The 11,278-nt window shown below is 49.2% G+C and overlaps 1 protein-coding gene across 4 annotated transcripts; it reads right to left on the bottom strand.

Annotated features, from left to right (window-relative positions):
- Nucleotides 1–3,268: 3,268 nt before the first annotated feature.
- LOC136486736 (receptor protein-tyrosine kinase CEPR2-like) lies at nucleotides 3,269–9,524 on the bottom strand. Of its 4 annotated transcripts, none has more exons than XM_066483705.1 (3): nucleotides 9,098–9,524; nucleotides 3,944–6,589; nucleotides 3,269–3,863 (listed from the first exon to the last, which is right to left on the bottom strand). In XM_066483705.1, the coding sequence occupies exons 2-3, from the start codon at nucleotides 6,501–6,503 to the stop codon at nucleotides 3,487–3,489; spliced, it is 2,937 nt and encodes a 978-aa protein (XP_066339802.1). In that variant the 5' UTR covers nucleotides 6,504–6,589; nucleotides 9,098–9,524; the 3' UTR covers nucleotides 3,269–3,486. The 4 variants fall into 4 exon arrangements, with proteins under 4 accessions (XP_066339802.1, XP_066339804.1, XP_066339803.1 ...); XM_066483707.1 differs by lacking the exon at nucleotides 9,098–9,524 and adding an exon at nucleotides 8,869–8,947; XM_066483706.1 differs by lacking the exon at nucleotides 9,098–9,524 and adding an exon at nucleotides 6,845–7,397.
- Between the last annotated feature and the right edge of the window lie 1,754 nt (nucleotides 9,525–11,278).

The following is an 11,278-nucleotide window of genomic DNA, read 5'->3' as shown; positions in this document are numbered from 1 at the left end:
GAAGCCGCAGCAGCTGCCCGCCGGAGAAGCGCGTTGCAGCAGCTGCCCGCCATTAGAAGCCCGCCGCCGGAGCTGCCCGCCACCAGAGCTGCCCGCCGCCAGAGCAGAGAAGTCGCAGCAGCTACCCGCCGCCGGAGCTGCCCGCTGGAGAAGCACGCCGCGCCGCAGCAGCTACCTGCCGCCAGAGCTGCTCGCCGGAGAAGCGCGTCGTTCCGCAGCAGCTACCCGCCGCCGGAGAAGCGCACCGCGCCGCAGCAGCTACCCGCCGCCGGAGCACCTCCTCCCACCCCCTGCCCGATTCGATTTAGATCTGGGTGGATTGGATTGGATTGGGTTCGGTTGGGTTGGGTTTATGATTGATTCAATAATCGAATAAGAAAAAAACTTCCAATCTCTAAACATGACCGAAGTCTTGTTCTGATGGTAAGCCAACTTGGCTCTGAGAGAAGAGGTGGTGGGTTCGATTCTAAGGCACCACCAATTTTTTTTATAAATTCTACTTTTATGACGAAATAATTATCTAACAGGTGGGACCTGAACGGTGAAACTATTCTCTTTCACTTCTATGACGAATCACAGAACACTTGTATGATGATTCTTTCAAATTCGTCACAGTTAAACAAAGGGGTTGACGGCCAAACCAATCATCTATGACCATCTACGTAATTTCGTCACTAATGAACCTTATTCCATGACCAAAACTATTATCGTCATTCTGAAATCGTCATAGATGAAAGGATTTCTAGTAGTGTCAGATTCTAGATAGATCCATGCTGCAGCTTGAGATGAGTAGATCTCCACACCTAGGCACTCAATATCCTCCTCCTCCACAAATTCAATCACATGGAAACAAATTCAATCACATGGAAGTGCGAGGAGGCTGTCGGATCGAACCCCAATCTAGCCTAACCAATAGCATGGATGCTAGGCGACAGTACCCGCAAATTCTTGGTTACCAGATTGCAGACGACATAGTAGGATCCAGCAACCTCAATGCACAAGTATAGGATGACGCCATTGCAGCAATCTAAGACAGACTTTGTCAATGGGGAAGGGCAAGAAGGACAAGTCGGGGCGTTCACCGGTGACACTGGTGAAGTTTCGCTCGCCTTTCTCACCATCGTAGAAGAAGCCGGCCATAGTCTGGGGCAGCACCTTACGGTTGTTGGAGATGAGGCGGTTCCTAGAGCGACAGACACATTTGCAGCACAACAACGAGCGGGCGAGGAGGCGGCGGAGGATCTCTAGAACAACATCCTCTGTGAGGCTGGCCAGTGCGTTCCTGTTGTTGGGAGCCACCTCCATTTCGAAGAGCCTATGATCGTCATTGTGCAGTAGGATGAGAGCTTCCTTAGTAATGAGATCACTAAAGAGGAAAATAATCCGACAAAGATCCATCAGTGCAGTGCGAAAGCACTACCCTTGCCTTTGGATCTAGCGGCGGCATGGCGTAAGGCGTGCAATGGTTCACACAAATTGCGAGAGAAACAATGCGCTGGTCGTGCGGGAGGTGGCGGTGGCGCTGCGTGAGGCGTGCAATGGTTCACATAAACTGGGAGAGAGGAACAATGCGCCAACCTTGAAGATGGAGAAGTGGAATGGTGATGCAACTATGTTGTGGGTAGTTAGGAAAAAACTCGCTAAATTTACTACCGCCGGTAGACCGAACAGTCGTTTAGGGCCAGCGCCTAGAACGCCTATCCTAGTCGGCTCGGCTTTTCATGCGACGGAGAAAATACCACTACCGCATCTATTGTTAACCCGTGGGTGGTAGAAGTTTCAACTGCCGGTTTTCTTCCTCAGGAGGCTTCGCTATTGGTCCAACCGGCGGTGGAAGCATAATACAGTCGCTTCTATCGCTACGGCAGTGAAAGTGGCGATAGTGATAAGTCAATCTGTAGCAGTGCCGTGTTGTTCATGTTTAGGTGTGTGTGTGCGCGCTGTGGGCTAGGGTTTATGGCCGGGTCTTTTGACCTCTCCTGTGTTGCCCATTAGCTGTTGTTGGAGTTTTTGGTTATGGTCTCCTGACCTTCCCTTGTAGCCCGCTACTTCTTCTTAATGAAATGACACGTAGCTCTCCTGCGTTGTTCAAAAAAAGACTTTTGACCATTTATCTTATCTCATTGTTACTTTTGTTTTTTTTCATTTACAGTACCTGTCCCAAGGCACTGGTCCCAAACGCACAAAGTTCTTGCAGGTTTGTGACTTCCAACTTCGCTCATATTTGTTGAAATTAGGTTTGTGTTTTCCATGCTCTTCTTAGAGAGCAATTGAAGGGGTGGTGTTTGGGAGCGCAATGTGCATATGTTTGTTTTTTTTGGAAAAATCAATGTGAATATGGTTTCATGCCATACAGATACATAATTCTTCCAGGGGTGGCTGTAACTAATTTCACCAAATAGGAACGAAGGTGGAGAAGTTGAGTGACAATGATGAGATCCATTTCAAATTTGATTTTTTAGGTCCATAACAATGATGTAACCAATTGTGTCCTACTTTTTTTGGCTCTTAATTAAAGAAATAAAACTTACTTATTATGAAGGATGGACCTATATTTGCTTTATAAAACATTCAAAGGAACGTATACCAATACTCTTATCTTACAGATGTTTGAGCTGCTGCCCTGATGAACTCAAGATATGCTGACCATTGTTATTTGCTCCAAAAGATGTTGAAAGGTTTTATTCGGACCTGTAGACATATATACCATGAAGTATTCTTGTATTTTGTTAGCATGTTATTTTTTGGAACTTGGAAGAGATGTTATCTCAGTGTAAATTTTGTGTGACTGTACCCATTGCAATGCATGGGCCAATACCGTAAGATCAAAAGCATCTTATACCACTCTCCAAATGAATCAGCAAAATGACAATTTGCTGTGATTAAAAAAGGACAATTTGTGGTATTGTTTCAATTAGATCATACAAGTAACGTTTCACATTACCTTTCTATTACCTCGTAGCTAAATTATCTTTTGTTAGGACGAGTCCTTTTTGTAGATACCACCAACATTGAGAGGAAGCTTTTTCTTGGAATGACAATAAGGTCTATCAAAGCTCTATACATAGATTGGACTACGAATTGTCTGTGCTTATGTTATTGTTATGCAAAAATCATCTAAAGGCATTTTTATTGAAAAATAATTAATCAAATTATATGCATCTTCACAAAAGTGGTATTTGCCTCACTTTTAAAATATTTTTTTCTGATGATATTACTATTCTGTAGCAATTATAGCATATTATTATAACATATAAGAGAAACAAAAGGTGATAATACAGCTTTCAAATATTTTTGACCAAAATATGGCTTACATTAATGAGGATTAAGGAGTACTTCAGTTTAATCATTGTACAAAATACCTGCAAGTACATGATCCTATGAATTGTCCTATCACATAGCGCAGATGGCACCAGGGATTCAACGAAGAAGCAGAGGCATATCTATCGGTGGCAAGAGCCAAGAGGCAGAGCCTGCTCCAAAAATTCAGCAACAGCTCTTGTTGCTGCAGACCCTTGACGGCGGCTGGCCGCGCGGGCTGCAGGGGCCCGCGCCGGCGTCGGTGAGCATCTTCACCACGTCCCTCATGGTCGGCCGGCCCGCCGGCAGCTTGGCGGTGCAGAGCACGGCGATCTTGAGCACCTTGAGCATGTCGTCCCTCTCCCTGGCCAGCACGGCGACCCGCGGGTCCAGGACGTCGTCGAGGCTCTCCGAGGCGAGCTTGCTGGACAGCCAGGAGACGATGTCCCTGCCCTCGCCGAAGCGCGGGTCGATCGGGCTCCGGCCGGTGACCAGCTCCAGCAGCACCACGCCGAAGCTGTACACGTCCGTCTTCTCCGTCACTTTGAACGAGTAGGCCAGCTCTGCGAACGTGAACACCGCAGCCGATCAGTACGTGGCACAAATAATTGTGTAAGGCCAGTGTCAGATGAAGAAGACTCACCGGGCGCGAGGTAGCCATGGGTTCCGGCGAAGCAGCTGAACTCGGAGTCGGAGGAATCCTCGGCGACCTTGGCAATGCCGAAGTCGGCGATCTTGGCCTCGTAGTCCTCGTCGAGCAGGATGTTTGTGGACTTGATGTCGCGGTGGATGACGGCCGGCGTGCAGTCGTGGTGGAGGTACATGATCCCCTTGGCCGCGCCGAGCGCGATCTTGCACCGGCGCGGCCAGTCCAGCTCCGGGCGCCCGCTGCCCTTGGCCTCCCGCCGGAGCGCCTGGTGCAGGTTGCCTCGCGGCATGTACTCGTAGACGATGAAGTTGAGCTCGCCGCGCGACAGGCACGCGTGCAGCTTGAGGATGTTCCGGTGCCGGACCTTGCCGAGGATGGCCATCTCGGCAGCCATCACCTGCGCCGCGTTGCCCTTCCACAGCCGCTTCACGGCCACCACGCCGCCGCCGCCGCCGCGGCCCCTGAGCTCCAGCCGGTACACGCGCCCCGTGCCGCCCGACCCGATCAGGTTCTCCTCCCCGACGGCGCAGATCTCGTCGGCGTCCAGCTCCAGCGGGTGGAACGACTCCAGCTTCCACTGCCCGCACCCGTCGCCGTGCTCCAGGTCCCTCTTCTTGAGCTCCTCGAGCTTGAAGCTCCGGTAGCTCACAAACAGGATGCCGGCCACGAGCAGCAGCATCGCCGAGACAAGGACCAGCACCAGCACAAGCTGCGACTTCGTGGCGAGGCCGTCCTTGTGGCCGCCGTCCACGTTGCAGACGCCGAGGTCGGACCTGCCGTCAACGCAGAGGCCGGGGTTTCGGGCAAACGCCTGGCTGCCGCCGGCGAGCACCAGAAGCCCCGGCGGAACGTTCCCGGTGAGCTGGTTCGAGGAAAAGTCGATGGAGCTGAGCTTGAGCGCCTGGAGGCTCGTCGGGATCGGCCCGCTGAGCTCGTTGTTGGAGAGGTTGAGCGAGTTGAGCGACGACAGCAGCGACAGCGAGGCCGGAATCGGCCCGGACAGCGCGTTCTGGGAGACGTCGATCTCGACGAGCCTGATGCAGCCGCCGATGTCGTCCGGCAAGGCGCCGCTGAACTTGTTGTCCTCCAGGTGCAGCGCCGTCAGCTGCGATAGGCTGCCGATCTCCGCCGGTATGGAGCCCGAGAAGGTGTTGTTGGACAGGTAGAGCCTCTGCACCTGGGCGAGCCGGCCGATTTCTGGCGGTATTGCCCCGCCGAGCTTGTTGTTCTGCAGCCACAGCTGGTTGAGGCTCTGCGACTGCCCGATCAGCGGCGACATGGCTCCGGTGAATCCGTTGTCGGACACGTCGATGATCGTCACCGCCGGGAGCCCCCAGAGGCCTTCCGAGAGGTCGCCAGTGAACCGGTTCTTGTTGATCCGGAAGCGTTGCAGGCTCCTGCACGCCGCGTACTCCTCCGGGAACTCACCGGAGAAGCCGTTCTGGAGAGCGAGAAGGAACTGGAGGTTGTTGCCGCGGCACAGGTACCTCGGGAAAGGCCCGACGAAGGCGTTCTCAGAGATGTCGACGCTGTTGAGCGGTGAGAATCGGCCGAAGTTGGCCGGGAACTCGCCGGAGAACCGGTTCTCGTAGATGGAGAAGCTCGTGAGGTACCGCAGGTCGCCCCACTCGTCCGGGATCGGCCCGGACAGGTTGTTGTGGTAGAGCTGGATCACCGTGAACCCCGTGAGCGCCGCGAAAGCCGGCGGGATCCCACCGCTGATCTGGTTCTGGGACACGTCGATCTCCCGCAGCTTGGTCAGTTCCCCGAGCTCCGGCGGGAGCTCGCCAGCGAGGTTGTTCTTGTACAGCTCGATCTTCCACAGGTTCCGGAGGTTTCCGATGGCCGGCGGGATCACGCCGGCGAGATTGTTCATGGACATGTCCAGCGTCTCCAGCGCGGTGAGCCCGAAGATGGAGTCCGGTATCACCCCCGTCAAGCTGCTGCCGGCCAGGAACAGGTACGTCAGGTTCCTGAGGTTGCCGATGCTCGGCGGCGTGTCCCCAGGGTCGTAGCTGTTCATGCCGACGCCGAGCGTGGTGAGGCCGGACAGGTTGCCGACCCACGCCGGGAAGCGCCCGGTGAAGGCATTGTTCTCGACGTCGAGGGCCTGGAGCGCCGTCAGCGCGGACAGGTCCGGCAGCTCCCCGGCGAGGCTGTTGTAGGACAGGTTCAGGAACCGGAGCTGCGTGCATTTGGCCAGCTCAGGCGACACGGGCCCCGACAGCGAGTTGGAGTCGAGCTGCAGCCGCGCCAGGCCATGCAGCGCCCCGATGGAGGGCGAGATCCCGCCGGAGAGGTTCATGCTCGACAGCGAGATCTCGGTGACCGTGCCGGAGCCGGTGCCGTCGTCGTCGTCGCACCGGACGCCGAAGAAGCGGCACTTGGAGGTGGCGTTCGTCCATGACACGAGGTGGTTCAGAGGGTCGTTTAGCCCAGCCTTGAACTGGAGGAGGGCTTGTGTTTGGGAGTCGATTTGGCTGGTGCAGCTCAGGAAGAGCGAGAGGAGTGTGATCAGGTTCAGAGGGAGGCAGGCAAGGATTTGTCCTCTCATGGCAAGCAGATGGTGTTGGCTGATTCTCTGAAGAAATGGATCACATGGGTTCTTGTGCTGTCCTGAATGTCTGAGATCCAGAAGACCTGAAAATGGAAAACAAGAGATATGAGTCATGGTTATAGTTCATTAACCATCCAATTTCTTGGTGATAAAGTATTAGATGAGTTGAAGTGACAAAAAAAAATTCAAAACTTCTGTTCATCTTTTTTGGACTAGGCTAATGTCAGCCTCAAAAACTGCATAGGTGGCCACAACTATATGCACAAACTGGTAGGTGATTTGGACACCCCCAAGGCCCCAAGTTGGTTTCCTATGTAAACATGTTCAGAGACGATGACCTGCCAGCTACCACCTTCCACTGCCTCTGTTATGGACCTTAGTTCATTTGGGGTAGTGAGGATAACAATTGCTAGGAGGAAGGCCGGGCAAAGTCGGCGTGGAGGGGGACTAGAGTATTTGGGGGAATTGGGTTGATTGTTTGTTCTTCATTGCTTGCCCATCCAGAGATGCCAATCGGCTTACATAGCCTCACGGCTAGCTATTCCACCGACTAAGCTCCTTCACTCACTGCTAACCGCTCATTCACTCGCTGCTAGCCATTCACCGCTAACCCTGCTAACCATTCACTAACTAAACCTCCGGCTGGACTCAGCCACCATGCGCTGGCCGCTGGATGTGGTCACCATGCACTCCTCAGATTGAGGACAGCAAGCTGGACTCAGCCACCAGCGCTGGACGCATGCGCCTACAGCAGCCCCACATGACATCGGCCCCACATGACAGCCTCTACCCTGTTCTGTTGCCTTCATTTCACCACAAACACCAGGAAATGCAATAGATTGCCTCATGGAAGCCACACCACACATTCACCTCCACCAAGTTAACCGGGGCGAAAAGGCAGAGCACTCACCAGAGATGTATAATGGGATCAGATGATGGAATCCACACACAAGGATAAAAAGAAGATGGTCAAAGCAATTTCAGTGGGAGCATACGTTGGCACTTACTATTTTAGTGAGCCATCAGTGTCTAACATGGGAAATGGCCCCAAAATCATGGTGCTTCGCTGGATAACTAGTGAAACCTAGAAGCGACACGTTTTGAGGGACCTGTGTAAAAGAGAGAGTTATTGGGGGGAGGATTTGATCCAATTTTGGTATCAGTTCTTGGCGGTGTGGCCAAGAAAAGAAGAAATTGACCTAACATGTTTTGCCCCTATGACTGAATTCTAAAATGATAACGGTAAAGAATAATGATCGGTGGTAGCTTTTGATCTTGCTAAAGAAATGTTTTTAGGTTCTAGCTCCACTGACTAATTCTCCAGAGCATCATGTACTCTCTCATTGCTGCATAAAAACGTGGCAACTAGTCTGCAACTTTTTTTGTGGTATGACTGTGGTTAATGCATTTCGGAATCCCCATTCAGTATCTATAGATTGATTCTTACTTATCATGTCAAATAAATACTAAATTGTTGGTGTACTTAGAAGGCTAATTCAAGAAAATAAACCATCCTTTTCACTAAAACTAATTGAAAAGTATGTATTCACTTTTCATGAATACTGAAACTCAAAATTTCTCAGAGATAGCTTTGGGAAGAGTTTGAACCTCACCTATCAATTTTACTATTTCTGTACATTTTATTTTACTAAAATTCCCACAAATAAGAGCTTCTGAACTAATATAGTTTTGGCAGCATAGTCAACTAGTCATAATTCCAACAGGTTCCTATATCCCCTATCTGAGAGTGAGATATTGGACTGTTAGAACGGCATATGCCAGAAAATCATCAGGAGTCACCAAATCAGTACGTATCATGCAACCACACAGCAACAAACAGGTTTCTTCCTCATCGTCTTTACTAACATATAATGACAGCTCTTCTGCCTGGTTTGTTATAAAAATAGCTCATATTAATTTTAGGTACAGAAACACTAGCTATTATCTTCATCAACGATCATGTATATTTGTTCTCTTTTTCTGAAAGAGGACAGATGTATATTTTTCAATCAGATTATTTCACTCAAGTTAAAAGCCCACAAAGGAAAAAAGGAAATAAATAGAAATTCAATTTACCAAGTAAAATGAAAAAATATGTATGGCAGAGGAAAACTGGTGCTTCCTTAATTGGAGCCTGCAAATATTCAGCATGCTGGCAAAGGAAATACACTTTGCAGGAGCAGGACTACTGGCCGGGAGATGCTGGAATGTGTGGGTGCAGGAAGCCCAAGGTACTTACCGTTCACCTTCTACAAGCTACGTACACTCTAGTGTATCCAGAAATGATTGGAATGGAAGCTTCCACAGGGAAGATACAACTCTCACAAAAAAACCACAAGTGACACAGGGTTTATATGGTAACCCTGCAGAGCACGAAGAGCGAGGTACGAAGCGCATCAGCTAGCATCTCTTGCAAGAACTAGGTAGGTAGAAGCTACCAGCTAGAAAGGGAATCCATGGAAGGAAATTAAACACCCGTATAGACTAACTACAGCATCAACAACAAAGGCTATTGCCCACAGGATGCAGAGCCATCAATCAGAACAGAGAGGATCATAGAAAGAGTAGCTCAGTTACAGGGATTTATATACCTTCCGATCCAGCACCTTCCTTCCTCCCCCTAGCTCTTGATCAGCTCCTTCTTCGACCGCACCGATCGAGCGACTGACGTCGAGCGAGGAGGACTAGAAGGGAGAAAGCTGCTGGTTTGGGAGCAGATACTCAGAGCAGAGCAGAGGATGCAGCTATTGCAGGGTTAACTGGCCAGCTAGTGTGGGCTTAGCTCGTGGTAACTGGGGATCAGGCTATGCGTTTGACTCTCGTGTGGGAGGCTCAGATTCAGCGATGATATACGCGGCCGGCGGTCACGGGATGTGCACCGGAGCCGGAGCGGAGATATGTACACGGAGACATGGCCATGGAGATAGCTAGAGAGAGAGAGAGGGAGATAGGCAAGAGGCTGTATCAAATTGGTGGCCGGTGGCGGGACAAAAGGGACTGCAATGCAAGAGCCGATGCTGTTGCTTGCGGGACTGCCGTTTCAGCCGTGGCATCCGGCCCCCCCTGCCGGCCTGCTTTGGCTGCCCGCGCTGGTGGCTTCGGAGTTGGACGGATCGGAGGACCCACAGGATCCTCTGTGCCGTAACTGAGGTGCAGGGCAGAGCGGCGCGCTAGTTGACGGTGCTTAGGCCTAGTCTAGCATTACATGTTATAATTCAGCATGTTTACCTCTTATTTCGATTTTTAATCCAAGTTTTGGCCAGTACTCACTCCGTTCCCAAATAAGTGATGTTTTTAGGTTTATCCTAAGTCAAACCATTTTAAGTTTGACCGAATTTATACGAAAAAATACTAATATTTTATGATACCAAATTTATATTATTATATTTATCGTGAAATATATTTTTATATTCTACCTGTTTAGTGCAATAGATATTAAAATGTTCTTTCCTTTAAATTTGGTCAAACTTAAAGTTGTTCGACTTAGGACAAACCTGAAACATTATTTATTTTAGGACGGAAGGGAGTATCTATTGTGAGCCGTTTCCCGTAATTGGCTATTGATGTTTGGCTAAGAGCATTTCCACTGGATCGGTAAAACAATCACATTTGCCTAAAACTTGTTATATAAGGGAATGAAGTAAAAAAACGTGTTGATCCCTTTTCTTATTTTCTTTCCTTAATTTTTATCTCAATTCCTCAAAAGTCAAAAACATACCCCATCCTCTCAAAGAAAGGGGACATCCCTTTCCGCCGGGGCAACAACTACAAGCCCGGCAAGCAAGCCATGCGGCCATTGCCTTGCCGGCCGCTACGTCGAGGAGCCAAGTAGGAGAGCCTGCCACATTGGCCACCAAGCTCGACGAGCAAGCTATGTCGTCGCTGCCGTTCCGGCCATGGGAGAGAAGAGAGTGTAAGGGCGCTGCCGCTGAATGAGAGAGAGAATAGATGGATGAAATGGTTGGAGTCTAGAGTGTGAGGTAGAGAGGAGATCAAGGAGAAACAAAGGAAACAATTGACCAGCTGGCATTTGGTCCCATATGCCAGAGAGGTAAAGGATGTGTGTATTTTTCTCAATCTGCTAAAGCACGGTGTCCTTTTTAAAATGATAAATTGTGTTTTCTCAATCTCCTATACAAGATTTTAAGAGAAAGGAGAAAGAAAATCTGGTGGAGATTCTTAAAACAAAGAAAGGAAGCCCCCAATATTTTCTCTATGAACTCTGCATTACCTTTTTAGAGAATCTAGCTAAGCCTTCTTCTTTTTTACCTAGGTTAGGTATTGTGTATGGTAGCTGTCCACCCTTTGTGATGTGTGTAGAATGGTGAATTTTAGCTTTCTTTCGTGCGATGGTTATTGTATATATTTTATATTAAAATTATAGATTTATTTGTTGTAATTTGTGTAGGTATAATATACAATTTTTTAGTCTGAAAATAAAAACATGTTAGACAAAACCACAAACTCTGACAAAATCTGATATATACTAAATTGTTTCTACAATTAGACAAGGACAAAATTTGATATGTTATTCGATCAAGCTCACTGAAGCAGTACTATTTGCTCATAACAAAGTGAGATACATTCTCCTCTCCTAGTTAGATGAAATTTCTTCTCGTATTGAAGACCATGGTCTTCATCATTTTTGTTCCCAAACTGAAACCTTTGTTTGGATCACGATCGATACACGTGGACATACACGACAAGATCCTCCCACTTAATTAGCTGCACAAGTTAAACAGTTTCCTGAAAATATCTTCTATACTTACTGT

Source organism: Miscanthus floridulus, chromosome 10, assembly GCF_019320115.1.
Source record: "Miscanthus floridulus cultivar M001 chromosome 10, ASM1932011v1, whole genome shotgun sequence".
Classification (NCBI taxonomy): domain Eukaryota; kingdom Viridiplantae; phylum Streptophyta; class Magnoliopsida; order Poales; family Poaceae; genus Miscanthus; species Miscanthus floridulus.
This window is presented reverse-complemented; position numbering and strand designations above follow the sequence as displayed.